We start from the raw sequence: 19,329 nt of genomic DNA on the forward strand, positions 1-19,329 counted from the left end.
TGTTTGAAGACTTTTAAGAAATTCTAATGATCATACAATGAAAAAATTTTTTTATTAGGCTCATATAAGATGTAACATAAAATGACAGAAAATTGCGAGTTTTCAGATGCACACCATAAGAGTTTCTTGGACACTTGTTTGTTGTTAAATATAATACATATCAGTTTAAAAACGAGACTATGACACGAGTATCGAAATATAAACTATGCGATTTGACATCCATGATACTAAAATTTAAAATGTGTCGTGCCAAGATTTACCTTATAAAATGCAATGTAAAAATCATTAGATAACTAAAATATGTAATAGGAACAATACTTTCAAATGCTTTTTGGCATTATAATCTTTAAGAAAATACAGAACGGTACACTACAAGATCCTCAAGTGTGATGTAAACCAAATGAAAATTTTATTTTATTAACATAATTTCAGCTTTAATCGACGTAATTTTTTAATTTCGATATTTAAATCTTAACAATAATCCAAACCACTCAAAATTTAGTTTCTTTTTAAACTATTACATTGACTGTGTTAATGACTTGATCATCCAAATTAGCCAAATATTAAAATAATATTAAGGATGTCTAGCTGCCTATTTCGTATCGTTAAATATCTTCTTTTAACACGTTCAAAATCTTCAATTCTATCGTAAAACAATATCAACTCTGGTTATGTATGCTGTTTAGTCCTGGCATGCATTCATATACGTCTTTGCTTGTGTCTAGGATCGCAACAATGTTTTTCCAAAACGGTTGACCATTTTGAAAGAAAAATTCAATGTACAGTTTTAAATATATTTCCTAATCAATAAACTGAAATAGTAAAAAATAATCTATTATCTTTAATTTACTTAAAAAAAAAGACTAATGCTAATATGTATAATATAATAAATCTCATTATTTATAAATTTCTAAAAATCGTAAAGTTATATACAATAATTATATTATCCATTATGTTCCTGACAAAGTATTGATAGAAACTTATGTACAATGGTTACCTATTGACCACTTCCTGAACTGTTCTGGGGTAATTTTGCAGTTGTTTGACTTAATTGAGCCAATGTTTCTGGAGTAGCATGTGCTTTTAAGATTGAATTTTCAGCTTCCAATTGATTAATACGGTCCATAAGTTCTGCTATTTTTTCTTTTAATACCTCAACTTCTTCTCGTACGGCAAACATCAAATGACTCTTTACCAGATCCTATAAACATTACAGTATTATCGTCATTAGTTTACTTATTTATAAGAATTACATATATTTTCATTTCTTTTTAATTAAGAAAATTATTTACCATAGCTTGTTCAATTTTATTATCAATCGCTACTGCACTTGTTCCCGACACACTGTAACAAATTTTAATAATAAATTACAAGATACATTTAATGTATAATTAATAAAAAATATATGAAAATAATTAAGTATACAAACCTTTCATTATCTTCAAGGGTATGATGTTCATCGCTTCCTTGTGTAACTTCAGTTAATGATTCCAAGAGAGTAGCATCAGCCGATTGTGTCGCAGTAGTAGTAACAATGCCTGAAATAGAGTCCTGCTCTGGATCAGGTTGATGAAATGCTATAGTCCCTTGCTGCATTCCTGCCACAACATTTTGACAAGCAGCTGGCACTTGAGCCATTTGCACTTGAGTATTGCTACCAGAGGATTGTGTTTGCATCTGTGTCGCTGGCATAACTTGAGGCTGTACTGGCGGTCCTGGTGCATGAATAGTCGAGGAAGATTGTTGTGTACCTGTTTGAGGAACTTTATGTATACTTTGAATGCCCTGCATTCCTTGAACGGCAGTTAGTGGCTCGGAAATCTGAGTCATTGGTTTCTGTGTTTGCAATGGCTGTTGAGGTTGTTGCTGTTGTTGTTGTTGTGGAGGGTGTTGTGTTTGTTGTTGCTGCTGCTGTTGCTGTTGTTGCTGCTGCGGCGGATGTTGTGATTGTTGTGGCTGTTGCTGCTGTTGCGGTGGATGTTGAGTAACAAGTATATTTGGAGCTTGAGAAGTTGGAACAGAAGTTTGCTGCACTGATGAAGGACAAACAGTTTGACCGGGTAAAGATTGATTTTGCGTGCTCACTCCCAAATATGGATCTTCTTTAGAATGAGTCATATTTTGTTGAGGGGGAACACTATTACTACTAGTTTGAGTTATAATAGGTATAGAACCTTGAGGCATACTCTGAGGTTGTCCCAAATTATTTGGATGTGTGGGTTGTAAATTAGATGGCAACGTAGATCCCTGTCCTTGCGGTTGAGAAGCTAGCTGTTGCGCGGATGACTGAAAATATTGAGGAATTTGCGAAGGTGGTTGAACTTTTGCTTGCGTCTGAACTTGCGTGGGATTATGTTGTACAGTAGGGGGAATTGAACTGTTTACTGCATAATTTGCACTTGTAACTGTAGGATTGTTCGGTACACCAATTGATGAATGCACATCAGGATGAGAGGGGACTGTTCCATTGGCGTCAAGACTAATGCTCTTATCGTCAGATACGACAGATTGTTTAGATGCATCTGGGATTACAATTCCACTGTCTGTTATTCCATAAGATATGCACACCTCATTTGGATCTGATACTTTTGGGGTACCAATAGCTGTTGGTTGATTCACTGACGTATGATCCAAATAATCCATGCAGGTCCATCTACCTCTCTTGAATGGCTCTGTACTTTCGATTTTGACTACTTTAAAACGTTCATTTCTCCCATGTGAATGTACCTCTCGCAAATCAGCATCTTGCTTAGCATTACTCGATAGTAAATTAATAATATTGTTGTCTGTGACAGATGTAATGTCTAAAGTGTTGATATTGCTATCGTTGACCGAATTGTTGACACTATTTCCTTCTGAGGGTACAATGGCCAGTCCATATTGTGAACTGGTAGGAATCACCGGAGCAGTACTGAGAGCAGCATTACTGGTGTTGAAAAATACGTCCTCTTTAGAGAAAGTATCTTCCGAATAACTAGGCGTCTCGATATCGATGTCGGTAATACGCGAATGTTCCACAGAATTATCTTCTGTGTGGGATTCATCCAAATCGTCATTTGAGTCTTCGCCGGCATCGTTGCTCATACGACAACCGACTGTAACGCTTGTAATTTGAAAAGACGACGTCTTTTTTCGACACTGATTACTACTGGTCACGTTGCTTGAAGTGGTCAAGCTAACCGGCTGGTGTAGTTTGTCTGGCTCTCCTAACCGAATTGTCTCCGTAGTTGTACGATGCACTGGGTTAGATATCTTTCTACTACCATCCGACAGTTTATGCGATTTCCTGTGTACATTATCTGCCATTATTATAGGAACTTAGCATTCGAGAGCCACGATCTTTGCACTCGTTCTCCTCTCGCATGTTAAAACCGACATTGCTGCATGCCGGTGCCCGTTCGCTTCGATGACCAGTCGCGTAATCCGCGATCTTCACCGACGAACCTCAGGCAAAGCCGCCCCAACTCTCGGCAAATGTACGAAATAAAATCATATTCTGAGATTGGCAAGGTGTTGACAGTTCACCATTTCATCAATTTCACGGGAATGGAGTTCGTTCGCTCGAGTACCGTCCACTCGAAACGAAACTCGCACTGGGCAATACGAACTCTTTATTCCTTCACGGACAATTACAAGCCATTTAGTGTCATTCGTTTACATTACTATCTCAATGCAATTTTCATTGTCCACATCCTTCCTATTCTATTATAGTAAGTGAGCAGTTTAAAAATGGCTGCCAATTCACTCATAGAATTGCCACGAATTATATCTAGAGTATCTACGAACGTGTTCGTCAGCAAAAGTCTATTTCCATTAATGCGATCTAATCCCAAATCCACAATGACTTAACCTTCCAATTGCTGAGCAAAAATTTGGTATTTCCGGAAAATGGTGGACCGATCGTAAGGCGCCAAATTCCAACATTTATGTCACGTATACGTGTATCTTCTGCACTCTATCCCTAGAAAATTTTTGAATTCTAGTCGATCATTGCTTTATTCAAAAAATATTCTATATTCAATATTCAATATTTAACATCTTTTTTATATATGGTTAGCTTTAATTTTTTTATGAGTAGTTAACCTAATTGAAACTTTGGACTAAAATTCTCGTAAATATGAATTCCCAGAACGAGATCTACTAGGGATGTATAGCGTATATATAATATTTATTTCTCAGATTTGGACTTTTTTGTAATTAAAATTATGTTGAGAGTAATCAATGGACTTAAAAAAATCAATAAAAATATAGAATTAGGACAATCAAAAAGAAGAAAAATAAAACCTGACGCGTTACCTGGTAATAACCTTAAAATGTTATTATTTTTACTCCCATGAACGTTTAAAAATATTATATAGTTTTTATTTTAGTCTCATCTTCTAATTATATAAAAAAAATTTTAAATAAATTTTATTATAACTTTATTACAGTATTTAAATATCCCATCAGTAAGGCAGGTGATCGCAGAGTATATGTCTGGGGTCTTGCAGAACATGGAGCTTTAGGCACCATTGAAAAAACATTGTTCAAACAAGGCATAGCTTATCTTCCAATGCCAAGACGTTTAACATTTGCAGAAAAACATAAAGTAATAGATGTTGCATGCGGTTATGGTTTTACAGCATTTGCAATAAGTTCCTCAGATAAAAATATCATTTATGGTAGCGGAATAAACACAGATTCCCAACTTGGTAATCAAATATTATATTAAATAATAAATGCTAGTAAAATTGATATATTACTTAATATCTTTATTTCAAATTATGTTTCATTATTTAGGTTTACAAGAAGCGAATAAAATTTCTTTAAATGTAGTAACTTCTCCAAGACCAATAAATCTACCACTTAAAAATTCTACAGCTGACGTTATAAGTATAGCAGCTGGAAGGGCGCATTTATTAATATTAACAAATGAAGGAGTTTTTACATTAGGCAACAATGGATATGGTCAATGCGGTAGACCAATTATAATAAATGAAAATTATAGTAATAGTAATGTAGTTCATCATATATCTAGTATAAAAGGAAATCGTATAACTAGTGTAACAGCTGGCCAAGATCATAGGTATAAAACAAATAGTTATCATTGAGATTATCTACTTATATGTTTATACATATAAAAATTTATTAACATTGCTTATTAATATACATTATATCGTAGCATACTTTTAACAGAATCTGGTGAAGTGTATACATTTGGTTGGGGTGCTGATGGACAAACTGGCTTGGCACATTATCAAAATGAACATCAACCAAGTTTGGTTAAAGGGGATTTAGCAGGACAACATATAATAAAAGTTGCTTGTGTTGCAGATTGTGTATTAGCTCTTAGTGGTATATATTGATAATCAATATTTATGCTAAAGTTCATTCAGAGAATATATCTATGACAACCTTTTTTAATTGCTTCATTTTTAATTTTAAATATTAGATAAAGGGAAAGTGTTTGGATGGGGAAATTCAGAATACGGACAATTATTAATGGACAGTGATAATTATCAAGTAAACATTGCCACAGAACTGAATATACCTAAAGAAGTAGGATATATTGTTGACATTGCTGCAGGAGGTTGTTTTTGTATGATACTAAATTGTAAGAATAAAATATAATATTAACTAGTGAAAAAAAGAACAATAGAAAAATTTTTATTCATAATAATTTTATATTGTATTTTTCAGCTTCAGGAGAGGTTTATGTATGGGGATATGGTATTCTTGGACTTGGACCACAAGTACAGAGAGTTTTAAAACCTACACTAATTCCATCCACATTATTTGGTAATAATGCGTATTCACGTAATACTAAGGTAAAATTAAAGTTATTTAACATAGATTTGTGTACGTATCCATTTGATATAACGCAATCATTTTTATTCTTAGGTTACAAATGTATATTGTGGAATAAGTCATCTAGCAGCAGTAACAAATACAGGAGATCTATATATGTGGGGATGTAATAAATTTGGATCTTTAGGATTAGGCCATCATAATGATCAATTTTTTCCTTTCAAGGTAAGATGTGTATTTTGTACTGTAATTCTTCATACAGTTTGTATTCATTTCTTGTAATTTTATTTAAGGTGTCCATAGGAGCTCAAGTAAAAAAAGTTGCCTGTGGAATCGACCATACAGTAACACTTTGCAAGCCCTTCATTTAAAGGTACATTACACTTTTTTTTATTAAGTAATTGATTTATTTCTGGTATAAAATCTTCATAAAATTTCTTAAATATCTGTACATATGTAATACAAACTTTTAATATAATTTGTTGAATATGAAATGAATATAAAAAAATGAACAATTACTCGTCTTATGCTTAATGAAATAATAAGAAATAATTTCTTATTATTTGAAGGAAAATAGGTTCTAATTTAGTTAAAATATTTTAATTTGTTATATTTATTATCTATTAATTAATATGAGTTTTTAAAAGATGTTTAATAATAAATAAAATTTTTTTAATTTAATTTATAATGATTTTTTAGAAAATTATTAATTTGTAGTTTCATGTTTTGATCATGGATTATTTTTATAATAAAATAACTGTTCTTAATAAGATCTATTATTTGATAAAAGACAATATATTACTACTATCATCAAAACAATAGGATTGATTGCTATATTATTTACATTACTTGTGCATACTAAATTTTCGTATGAAATAGTATACTTTATCATATGTGGGTATCTACACTTGTTTTTATCTGAAATATAAAAAGAAATAGTTATTTAACTGTTCACTAATATTTTCACATAATAGTAATAAATAATTTCATGTACCTGTGCATTGATATGATATATCAGAAGAATTAACAGCTACAGATAAATATAATGGTTGACATTCATGAATAAAAGTAACATCACCACAAGAAATTGAAATACTATGTTCATTATTGTTTATTGACATGCAAGAAGCAGCTTGATTAGCTTCTGTTGCATTAACATGTAATAGATTTCTTGATGTGCATACTCTTAAAGGTCCCCATCCAGATCCTAGAATCTACAAAATACATTATTATTAAAATTGTACATGTAAATCTTTTAAGATTTTTTAATTTATATATATAAATTTTTAATAGGTTAAATACCTTTATTGTAGCTGTAGTTTCATGAGAAAAGAAATAATTAGGATGAAGTCTATAAAAATTAATTTTATGTGGTTGAATATAATCCACAAATGTATTTGAAGATCCAAGTGGGACATAATTTGCACCACACTGTGTATTAATTAACCTTTTAGGAACTGCAATTTTTTTGTCAATTAATATTTTTATATCATGCTTATTACAACATTTATTTATTTCATAATATTTTATGAATATTATATGTTGTATTTCATTTATATCTTACTTTGTTTTATTCTCGAAATCAATTTATCAAGCGGTGCCAAAGTATCTCTAGTATCTCCCAACCCTACTGAGAACAAATCTGTTGCAGAATTTTCTACTATATTTATCCATGTATCTTTTGATCCATAAGTTAAAATAAGGACGGTAGTATCTACAAGACCACATTTACAAATTAATAAGTAATAAAAAAGATCAAAGAATATATAACAAAATATACTGAGGAATATGTATAGAAGTTTTTGGTAACCTGGAATTTCTTCACGCATATATTTAAGTTGTTCTATACAATATTCTTTGTCAGATTGAAATAACTGTGCATTATATGGCATTATTAATACCACATTTGATGGTTTTCCTCCTATACCTTCACTACGCTCTCTATTCAGCTTATCGTACTCTAAAGTTCTTAACATTTTAATTGACTTAGATAGATTTAAACCTCTAGTAACTGTAAATAATTATTTTGATTTATTATTTCAGTTCTAGATGATGTAAATAACAAAGATCAAGTTTATCTAGTAAACATACCATTAGTATAATGAGATGAATTAAAACTGTAGAAATTTAAAATAGTATTAGTACTATTAATCATTGTATTTCCATCATAACCGTTAAGTATAGTAAAATTGCTATTGTACTGATTAATGTCAATTTTGTCTAATATATATCTGCAAGAGAAACAAAGATATGTAAATAGACATTTAACAAATTATTTAATTGTTTTTTTTTTTAACTTACGCGAGTATAGGTTGTAAAAATTCAAAAGGCCAATTTGTATCAAGAATAATAGTTAAATCCACAGAGACTGTAGTCTGATCAAATAAACGATCTGTTTCTTGACATTCTAAATCTTGGTTCATTGATGAAGCTATAAAAAATAAAAATAAATAAAAATTTGTTAAAAATTAAGTATATTGATCATGTGTATATGTATAATGAGAAGGAACAAGTTTATGTAATACTAACGTATATATGTTGATAATATATTTGCAGCATTAACAGCAAATTTTTCTATAATAGGTGCTTGCAGGGTTGCTCTTGCTAAATTTTCACTTAACACTAAAGATGCTCTATATGCCTATAATAAGAATAGTTTGTTAAATCATTTTAATATATTATTTTAATTTAATAAGAAATATATATATATATATATATATATATATATATAATTAAAAAAAATTATATTAATTAATTTACCTGTGCACACAATGTAGAATTAGGTGCAACATATCGAAACAAGGATCTACGATTACATGCTCGAATTGTAGAATTAAATAAGCCTGGAGCACTATAATACATATCCACAATTTGTGAAAGACGTAAGTTAGGTATTTTTGAATACCACGATTGAATTTCATTAGCAAGAATTAATCCATCTAGATCTCCTCTAATCTCAGCAGTCGTAAATTGAAGCTTTTCGAATCCATTTAGAAAATACCAACGTGGCATTGCAGTAGAATTCCAATTTCCATTTACTCCTATTTGTAATGTTTCTCCTCTAGGACCTTGTATAAGTGCAACTTCAGCTAAATCGCCTGTATAAATTTAATATTATTTTTCTTTCATATATGTAAATATAAATGTTGTATATAATTATCAAATTAATCCAAAATTATTTTAATATCTACCAGCTAATGTAGCTATCCATTTATTTTCTAAAGTTATATCAGATGAAAATGTAGTTTGTAGCATTTCATCTTTCAATACATCTCGAAGTATAATATTTTCTGGCTGTACTGCTGCAGCTATACCAGCAAGAAGTGGACCACCAGAAATTGATCCCCAACTATGAAATTATTAATCATGTGTATATAAAAAAAAAAAAAAAATTATAAAGGACAATTAATTTTATTTATTTTAAATAAAGTTTTACTTACGGAGTTTTAATTACTCCATTCTCTACGGGACATTTACTTAATACTGGTAGAGAAAATATTCTTCCTCTGTCAGGATGATTTGGCGGCAATTCTGGATACAATGAATTAGGATCTATTGCATTTTCTGTTGAGTCTTTCTTATTTGTCATTGTTTCTCTATATGATAATCAAAATTCTTATTAGAACATATTTCAATGAAATAAAAACATTTAAATTATATATTTACATTTCTTCCGGTGATAAAGTTTCAACATCTTTAACATTAATTTTTGAATTATCAGTTTCATTTCTGTTAATACTTCTAATGTTTCTGTATGGACTGTTTGCAAATCTACAAACAGTTCCTTCGTCACCTCTTTCCAAGATGTTCACACTACTTGACAACATAAAATGTAGTGTGCACTGAAATAAATAATCTCTATCATATTATTTGATCATATATAAGTTACAAATGATTTATAAAGAAAATATCATATGTATATTTATGATTATGATAAATATCATATAACTAATAAAAATTTCAATCCATGAAAATCTTACCCTTTCGATATCACTAATGCTATTATTAGGAAATAAAATAGCATTTCCTTGTATAAAACGAAGTGTTTTTGCATGACGAAAAAATTCATGGCCAGTTGGTGCAAAAGGTGATATACCATCTTGTGATATTACAGATGGGTTTTGACGTATACCATCTTGACGAAAACTACATATTGATAATATTTAAATATCAATAGGTATATCTCATATTATTTTTAAAATATTATAAACAGTAGAATCAAGAGAAATATTAAATATGTATTATCAGTGATAAATTTTGTTGACAATATGTGCATGTTTACCGGTGTAATATTGCAACAGACAAACTCCTGAGATCCATATTTAATCCTTCTGAATTTTCAATTTTTTGCAGTATTGCAATAAATGTGTTTAACGTATGAGGTAATCTATTATCCCTTTCTAAAAGATATTTATTTTCATAACATTCACGAAGAGAAGGTGATAGAGTACGCACAGCATTTTCTTGTGCATAGATGCCTAAAAAGTGACATTATCAATGCTATTTTTGAGATTTATCAGTACATGCAATGTATATTTATAAAGAATTAGAAAAATGAAAATTTTATATCAATTACTATTTACCTAGATTGTAGACAAAACCCATGATAAGTAAATAAAATATCTTCATCATTTTTATAGTAACACAATAAAACACAATAGATCTGTAAGCATATAATATGTATACTAATTGTAAAAGTTATAATTTATATTAAATGATAAGTAACTAGTTATATTAAATTATAAAATAAAATTTAAGCTTTTAATAAAATTTTTAATGTTCTACTTTTAAAATGTTTTTAATAATTTTTTACAACTTACATTTAATTATAACAACTATTTTTTTAATTGTTACACAAAATCTATTATCTTTGCTATTCTTCTTTAGAAGGTACTACACCTCCTTTTTTACACACGTAGAAATATCTACTATCACTATCTAAAGATAAGATATGGAATATTGTGAGTAACATGCCCCCTTCTTATTATATAGGTCATACTTACGTGAATAAGACTAATTTTTAAGTGATAAAAAAACAAAGAACATTTGTTTTCACTTAAAAATCGTTTAATACATTAAAAAAGAAATGTTTTGACTATAACATATGTTGTATGAGATATTTATAACATAAATCTTTTATTTTCTATCTTGTAAGTATTATTTATCTATGAACAATATTACACATTCTAATAAATAATTCATTTTTATTAATATTTTATTAACATTTTATTAACATTTCATTATATACTTATTTCATTGACTTTATAAGTAATTAAGAAATGTAAATAATATGATTTTTTGCAGAGATATCATATTTATATATCTATCTTATCAAGATTAAAAATAAAGCATTATCTTACTCTATCTTTCTAAAACATAGTGATTCATTGTGGAGTACGCACAGTATTACAACATGTGTGAGATACTTTTTCAGTGATATAGTGAATTGTTCTAAAATGTTAGTGTACAAAATTTGGTTTCTTTTATGCTTCAGTATGTACTATACATTTATATTTTTTTTTTTTTATAGAAAATTGTAAATATAATATCTTTATATTAAAAAGGTATAACCTTAGGATTATTTTGCATTTTTTAGGATATTGTGTTATATACTCTCAAGTAACTATACCAGAGACACTTAAAGAATGCTACATAAATCGTACTAAAAATGAAATTTTATTGCCCTTAAATATACGTACATTCATTGACATTTTACGAAAAGCTGAAATAGAAACTTTTACTACTATGGATATTAGAACATTCTCATCATCGTTGCTACATAGGTACAAGAATACACCTAATTTTAATTAGTAATAACTTCATAAAATGTCAAGTAAACAACGTTACTAATTATATATTAGATTTAAATTTGATGGGGTTGAATACATTGAAGGCTTGCATGAAACTGAAGGAATATTGCCATTTATTGGAAGTGGAACACAACGGACAAAAAATAAAATAATAGAAGAATTAGTTCCAGGCGATGCAGATGCTTTTCCTTCTAAAATACTCTCACAGATAGAACGATGCACTCTTCATTTTGCCATCTCAAACACTGTAAACGAATATAAATCTAAAAATACAAACAGTATGTGCCAAGAAATCGGGAATCGAGAAAAATTAACTGGTAATATCTTATTAATGCAATTAAATTTAAAATTGTCAATTTATAAAATAATTTTCATAGGAAGAACCATATCAATTAATGCAATAGACTGTCCAAGAGAATATGGAGTTATTCTTACTCCATATGGTACAATTGCTCCTGGAGCTATTATAGGAGCAATAGCTGCGAGTTTACAACATCAAAATGTTATTTTGAATCAATTACTTGCATCACCAGCTGTAACTTTTACAAGTATATTATTAAAATATTATTTTTTGTAAGATAATATTTAAAAAAACAAAACTTGCATATAAATCTCTATTATTATTAATTTCTTATTATTATCTTAATTTTAATTATAATCATTAAAGATGTAAATTACAATGAAGATCAGATTGATCTTATTATACCAAAAGATCAATTGATCAATGAAAGATCAATGTGGCAGCAATCTATAAATACATCACAAATGTCAATTGATAATGTATGGCTTACTACAATTGCTGGTAAGAGATATTTATATATTATAACGATAATAATAAATTGTTATACGAAACATAAAAAGATTTAAAACATAAAATTAAAATTCGTATTTAAGGTGATTTAGGTGAAATGGTAATTTATCAAGGGCCTTTAGTAGAAGAAAAAATGACATTAGGAGTAACTGGCTTTTGGAATAGTACTATATATCCTAACATTTATTATCTTACAAAAAATCCTGATAGCTATGATGCAACACGAGCTGAAATAGTTGGTGACATTGATGGTAAACTGGCTGTAATAAAATAAACTATTATTAGATCGTAATTTTCTAGTTGTTATATAAATTATGTATATTTTTTAGGTTTAATACTTGCACATAATTTACAAACATGGATTGATAATTTTAATAGTCTTCGTCTTAGTCAAATTTTTGACATGTATTATTCTGATCAAGGCATTAATTTTGATTCAAATATTAAAGCTTGTAATCGAAAACTAGCTTTTACACAAGTTACATCAAAAACTATTTTAAGAGAACAAGTACGTTCAAGATTAAATTATTAATTATTAGTGGGTATTATAATATGAAAAAAAAATCACGAACATTTTATATTATAGACACATGCTGTATCATATTTATTAGCATATCGTAATAGCATAGCATATATATCCGATGAGGCATTAAAACGACTGATTAACTATGCTGTTGATATATTTACAAATTATACAGAAAAACACTTACTTACAGAATCACATTGTTATAATAAAAATATTCAATTACAAGCAGAGGTAATAATTGTTTTTGATGGTGCATGGACCCCGGATTATACAAAGGATTTTATTTCGTAAGTATACACAAATGTATTTATACGTAACTAAAAAAAAAAAAAAAAAAAAAAAAAATGTAAATAATTTTTTGTCTTTTAATACTTCTTCAGAGTTCTATTAGAAGATTTAGATGTATCAATATATGGTTCTAAAATGGGTATATTACATGGTTCAACAGGAAATTGGTTACTTAACGTCACCAATAGTCCATCATTTGCATATGAAACTATATACAATTTTACAACAGTATCATGTAAGTTTTTATAATTTATTTATAAGATATTATAAATTAATTAAGAACTATATTTTTCACAAGTTAATTAAAAACTATATTTTTTAATATTATTTAAAGAATTATTTTCAGGGCCCAGTCAATTAAATTACACCAAAACACTTCAAACAATATTTACTCATTTAAATATTACATTGCAAGAAAATCAGAAAAATCATATAATTGGTAATTTAGGACAAGTCATAATTTTACTAGTTCCATTAGCATATATGACCGATACAGAAATAAGATCAGCTCTAATGTTATTACAGCAAATCAAATTATATTACCCAGGTAAATTGTCTTTGGTGTTATTCTAATTTGTAGCATTAATACACTAATGTTGATGCATTTTTTTTATATACACAGATGTACATTTCTTATATTATACATCAGAGTATAATGCATATTTATTCCAATCTTTTATAATATCAAAAGAAGATCATTTAATAAAAACTTTGCAAATTGATGATATTATTGAATATTTTAATACAGGTATATATAATTATAGTCATATTAACACCTATGATGTAATAAATATTCATATTAATGTATTTTTAGTATCTTGGCTATTAAGGCCTTTACCAAATATAAATACAAATACTGAAAATTATAAAAATCAAATGGAAAATTATGTAGCTCCATCACAATCCGTTTTATATAAATTACATTCACACTGGAGAAAAAATACAAAAAAAACAACTGTTACAGTGTGTATATTTATTTTTCTTTTTATGATATATCTATATAGTTCTTTAATAAATTAATTTGATTATATTTTAGTTTCATAATGTTGGGTATGGTGAAATCAAAGTGTGCTCTTGGATTCAGTTTAATGATGTAGAAAAAAAATATAATGAATATTGTAAAGATGCAAGTGGACATAAAGATATTATATTGACAGATTATACTTTCTGTCCTGAAAATAAACTTTGTCCTGACATATACTATCGTGTACAGAATGTAACTTCTTTACGTAAATGCACAGGTATGTAATAAATGAATAATTCAATTATCTATTAATAAATTATGTAATAAATTAATAATTTAGTTTCTATTTTATAGAAAGTCTTAACCAATTAATATACGAGCATTAGATGTAAACATTGTATTTTTAATGATTAAGAAAACTACACATATTTTTTATTTCAGAATTAGAATGTAGAACACCTGATCATGTGCGATATATCGTCAGAATAGAAAATACATATTATAGGAGTGGTGCAAACAGAGATATAATAACCACAATACTTTCGACATGGATTTTTCCTTTATTTATAATTTTTAAATAATACATTGTATTAAAATTATCAACCACTTTTTGTATTAAAATTGTATTAAAATTTTCGTTCCTATCATATATTACTTCAATGACAGTTATGGTTGTTCACTAACTTTTGTTCGAAGCGTGTGTAACATCAGCGACAGGTATAGACAAAATATGAACTGTGAATACAGGAATGGAACGCTGTCCCCACCAAGCGTCTATCGTATCGGTGTATAAGCTTGGTTGGTTATTCTCCTTTAACGCGTGTATAACTATTGCTTTCGTGTGGGTTCAAACGGTTCAGTAAGTAAATTCACACTTTTCAGTTTCTCGTATGTATATCCTTCTTTGATGAAAGCGTGCGTTTCGCAGTGATTCATGTTAGGTACGACTTCGGTACGTAGTTGTTTCACGATAGAGGATAAGGAATAATAAACATAATTAACACATATAATAATTAATATATTTATTTGCGTGTAGATGATTACATACAATGTAAAGTGATATACAATTAATCTTTATAGAATATGCAGCCATTCGCTCGATAATATTTGCATTATAATATTTACAATTAGACTTTGCAAATATTAACGACCCAGGTCTCACTACGTGGAAGTTGCTGCATGTGGAGACCCACGGACTGACGGTGACTCTACTCTAAAATCCGCGTTCCGCGATACCGATCCGCGATACCTTTCCGCTTCAATGCATTGGCTTCTTAACTAACAGGGTATGCGTAGCTTAGCTACTACACACCTCTTACAGATAGCTCCACCATTTGCACCGTCCACTTCAGACATAACGGATTATTAAGCACATCCGAATTCGTGCTTTCCGAATTTCGAACAAACAAAGCGCACTTCTTAGAAATACTAATCGCGTCGCGACACTCACGTGTGTGTTATAATTACGTAGATTCTACTATTAAGCCGAAATTCGCGAAGTACCCCCATCGAGAATTTTAAAGAAATCAAACGAAGTCCACGGTAGGACCTTTAATCGCGCCCGAACACCCACGCAAGTGTTAGAAAAACGGTGACTCTACTCTAGATTCGCGTTTTCGATACGAACAATCAAACGAAGTTTAATCGCGCCCGAGAACACCAACGCCTGTGCCCGCCGACACGCGCGTCAGTGTTCTTCCTATCCTTCCCGTATTCGCGAGTAAAAATCGATGATGAATCTTGCCATGCGATGTACCATCCGGCCGCAGATGAACCTATCCCTCGATGATCTATACTGTAAAAGAAAAAGCTAAAAAGAAAATAAAAAGACAATAAAATATATAAAACAGAAAATAGTATATATATACATATATAAAATACAATTAGAAAATATATATAAATAGATAAGAGACCTAGAAAAAGAAACGAAAAGAGGAGCAGCATGCACCATCCCATGGGTCCTACCTAAATCTTAAAAATCATAATTAATAAAAATATAATAAAAACATAATTAAGAACATAATCAAAAACATAATTAAAAACATAATTAAAAACATAATTAAGAACATAATTAAAAACATAATTAAGAACATAATCAAAAACATAATTAAAAACATAATTAAAAACATAATTAAAAACATAATTAAAAACATAATCAAAAACATAATTGAATACATAATTAAAATGAAATAACATATTAATAACATAATTGAAAACATAATTGAAAAATAAACATATGAGATAGAAAAGAGAGCCGGAGAACGAAAAGAGAGCCGAAGAATGAAAAGAGAGCCACAGAAAAGAAAGGAGAAACAATTCCACACGATGCTGAGACAGCAACCCGCACAGAGGCCCTCACCCATGGGCCCCTCCCATGGGTCCCACCCGAGATATATAAAAAAAATTAGTGAGTGTAAATAAAAATAAATAGAAGTGACAGCGAACATAAAAGTATGATAGATAAATTTCCTTGTCGTTCTGTAAGCAATTATTGTATAATAAATTCTGTTATATTTCTTCTTTCAAAGTATTATTAGCTATATAAGATGGAAATATGTTAATGTTTAGTTGGAATTAGATTAAAAAAATTATGGAAAAGTAATACAATATGCAGCCATTCGCTCGATAATACTTGCATTATAATATTTACAATTAGACTTTGCAAATATTAACGACCCAGGTCTCACTACGTGGAAGTTGCTGCATGTGGAGACCCACGGACTGACGGTGACTCTACTCTAAAATCCGCGTTCCGCGATACCGATCCGCAATACCTTTCCGCTTCAATGCATTGGCTTCTTAACTAACAGGGTATGCGTAGCTTAGCTACTACACACCTCTTACAGATAGCTCCACCATTTGCACCGTCCACTTCAGACATAACGGATTATTAAGCACATCCGAATTCGTGCTTTCCGAATTTCGAACAAACAAAGCGCACTTCTTAGAAATACTAATCGCGTCGCGACACTCACGTGTGTGTTATAATTACGTAGATTCTACTATTAAGCCGAAATTCGCGAAGTACCCCCATCGAGAATTTTAAAGAAATCAAACGAAGTCCACGGTAGGACCTTTAATCGCGCCCGAACACCCACGCAAGTGTTAGAAAAACGGTGACTCTACTCTAGATTCGCGTTTTCGATACGAACAATCAAACGAAGTTTAATCGCGCCCGAGAACACCAACGCCTGTGCCCGCCGACACGCGCGTCAGTGTTCTTCCTATCCTTCCCGTATTCGCGAGTAAAAATCGATGATGAATCTTGCCATGCGATGTACCATCCGGCCGCAGATGAACCTATCCCTCGATGATCTATACTGTAAAAGAAAAAGCTAAAGAGAAAATAAAAAAACAATAAAATATATAAAACAGAAAATAGTATATATACACATATATAAAACACAAATAGAAAATATATATAAATAGATAAGAGACCTAGAAAAAAAAACGAAAAGAGAAGCGGCGTGGGTCCTACCTAAAGCTAATAAATCATAATTAATAGAAATATATTATGAACATAATTAAGAACATAATCAAAAACATAATTAAAAACAATTAAAAACATAATAAAAAACATAATTGAACACATAATTAAAAAAATAATTGAAATAAACAGCATAAATAAATATTAAGCATACATAATTAAAAGTAAATAACATATTAATAACAAAATTGAGAACATAATTGAAAAAGAAAAAGATGAAATGGAAAAGAGAGCCGGAGAACGAAAAAAGAACCCCAGAATAGAAACAATTCCACACGATGCTGAGACAGCAACCCGCACAGAAGCCCTCACCCATGGGCCCCTCCTATGGGTCCCACCCGAGATATATAAAGGATAATTAGTGAGAGTAAATAAAAATAAATAGAAGTGACACGGACATAAAAGTATGATAGAAAAATTTCCTTTTCGTTTCTCCAAGAAATTATTGTACAATATATTTCAGTTAAATTTCTTCTTTTGAAGTATTATTAACGATATGAAGTGGAAAAATATTAATTTTCAGTTGGAATTAGATTAAAAAGATATTGAAAAAGTAAAAAAATATGCAGCCATTTGCTCAATAATACTTGCATTTAAAAATTTACAATTAGACTTTGCAAGTATTAACGACCCAGGTCTCACCACGTGGAGGTTGCTGCATGTGGAGACCCACGAGCTAACGGTGACTCTACTTTACTCTAAAATCCGCGTTCCGCGATACCGATCCCTTATGCCTTCCGCTTCGGATATTTAGGGCGACTTAGCTAACAGGAGGTATATAGCCTTAGCTACAGGGACCCCACTTACAGAGAGCTTTACCGTTCAACACCCTCGCCTCGGGCATAACGAATTATTATGCACATCTGAATTCGTGCCTCCGAATTTCGAACAATCAAAGCGCATTAATCGCGTTCGCGACACTCACGTGTGGTATAATTACGTAGATTCTACTGTTCTATCCAAATTCGCGAAGTAATCTAATCGAATTTTATAAGAAATAAAACGAAGTCCCCGGTAGGACTTTCAATCGCGCACGCGAACACTTACGTGAGTGTTAGAAAAACGGTGACTCTAAGTTGAAATCCAAAGCGCACTCCGAATTTCAACACTAAAACGAAGTCCATGATAGGACTTTTAATCGCGCCCGGACACCCACGCAAGTGTTCGAAAAACGGTGACTCTACTCTAAATAAACTAATCGAATATTCGAGCAAACAAAACGAAGTCCCCGGTAGGACTTTTAATCGCGCACGCGAACACTCACGTGAGTGTTAGAATAACGGTGACTCTAAGTTGAAATCCAAAGTGACATATGTTAACCGGTATTTAGACTTTCCATGATATTTGTCGAGATTTCCGCCCCGCTACCAAATATAAGGATTGTCATAACATCAGTTAACTATGTACAGCACTACAAGGTAAACCGTTCGCGCACCCCGAATTTCAACACTAAAACGAAGTCCATGATAGGACTTTTAATCGCGCCCGGACACCCACGCAAGTGTTCGGAAAACGGTGACTCTATTCTAAAAAAAACGCGTTCGCGAGGTAATCTAATCGAATATTCGAGCAAATATAAACGAAGTCCCCGGTAGGACTTTTAAGTCGCGCCCGCGTACGTTCACGTGAGTTTTAAAAAAACGGTGACTCTACTCT

General features: G+C 30.4%; 4 protein-coding genes across 7 annotated transcripts; 2 read left to right on the forward strand and 2 right to left on the reverse strand.

Annotated features, from left to right (window-relative positions):
• Nucleotides 1-33: 33 nt before the first annotated feature.
• Nucleotides 34-3,886, reverse strand: LOC124426396 (protein bunched, class 2/F/G isoform-like). Of its 2 annotated transcripts, XM_046968047.1 has the most exons (4): nt 1,430-3,886; nt 1,293-1,344; nt 998-1,201; nt 34-812 (listed from the first exon to the last, which is right to left on the reverse strand). In XM_046968047.1, exons 1-3 carry the CDS (start codon nt 3,304-3,306, stop codon nt 998-1,000), a joined length of 2,133 nt encoding a protein of 710 aa, XP_046824003.1. In that variant the 5' UTR covers nt 3,307-3,886; the 3' UTR covers nt 34-812. The 2 variants fall into 2 exon arrangements, with proteins under 2 accessions (XP_046824003.1, XP_046824002.1); XM_046968046.1 differs by having other exon boundaries at nt 34-1,201.
• A 38-nt stretch (nt 3,887-3,924) lies between these two features.
• On the forward strand, nt 3,925-6,300 carry LOC124426397 (RCC1-like G exchanging factor-like protein). Its single transcript, XM_046968048.1, has 8 exons — nt 3,925-4,299; nt 4,431-4,691; nt 4,780-5,065; nt 5,162-5,334; nt 5,432-5,593; nt 5,680-5,807; nt 5,881-6,012; nt 6,081-6,300. The coding sequence occupies exons 1-8, from the start codon at nt 4,206-4,208 to the stop codon at nt 6,156-6,158; spliced, it is 1,314 nt and encodes a 437-aa protein (XP_046824004.1). The 5' UTR covers nt 3,925-4,205; the 3' UTR covers nt 6,159-6,300.
• A 245-nt stretch (nt 6,301-6,545) lies between these two features.
• LOC124426394 lies at nt 6,546-10,703 on the reverse strand. The gene is made up of 16 exons (XM_046968042.1): nt 10,608-10,703; nt 10,371-10,450; nt 10,070-10,265; nt 9,768-9,933; nt 9,454-9,629; nt 9,228-9,383; nt 8,979-9,136; nt 8,548-8,885; nt 8,317-8,428; nt 8,089-8,218; nt 7,879-8,018; nt 7,598-7,798; nt 7,352-7,501; nt 7,090-7,244; nt 6,782-7,001; nt 6,546-6,705 (listed from the first exon to the last, which is right to left on the reverse strand). Exons 2-16 carry the CDS (start codon nt 10,417-10,419, stop codon nt 6,551-6,553), a joined length of 2,502 nt encoding a protein of 833 aa, XP_046823998.1. The 5' UTR covers nt 10,420-10,450; nt 10,608-10,703; the 3' UTR covers nt 6,546-6,550.
• A 399-nt stretch (nt 10,704-11,102) lies between these two features.
• On the forward strand, nt 11,103-14,846 carry LOC124426395. Of its 3 annotated transcripts, none has more exons than XM_046968043.1 (14): nt 11,103-11,280; nt 11,384-11,570; nt 11,649-11,914; nt 11,975-12,145; nt 12,265-12,399; nt 12,492-12,659; nt 12,738-12,916; nt 12,995-13,221; nt 13,315-13,457; nt 13,569-13,769; nt 13,845-13,970; nt 14,037-14,185; nt 14,259-14,463; nt 14,628-14,846. In XM_046968043.1, the coding sequence occupies exons 1-14, from the start codon at nt 11,244-11,246 to the stop codon at nt 14,765-14,767; spliced, it is 2,334 nt and encodes a 777-aa protein (XP_046823999.1). In that variant the 5' UTR covers nt 11,103-11,243; the 3' UTR covers nt 14,768-14,846. The 3 variants fall into 3 exon arrangements, with proteins under 3 accessions (XP_046823999.1, XP_046824000.1, XP_046824001.1); XM_046968044.1 differs by having other exon boundaries at nt 11,104-11,245; XM_046968045.1 differs by having other exon boundaries at nt 11,104-11,245; nt 11,681-11,914.
• The last annotated feature ends 4,483 nt before the right edge of the window (nt 14,847-19,329 follow it).

The sequence above is a fragment of the Vespa crabro genome, chromosome 8 (genome assembly GCF_910589235.1).
Source record: "Vespa crabro chromosome 8, iyVesCrab1.2, whole genome shotgun sequence".
Lineage (NCBI taxonomy): Eukaryota > Metazoa > Arthropoda > Insecta > Hymenoptera > Vespidae > Vespa > Vespa crabro.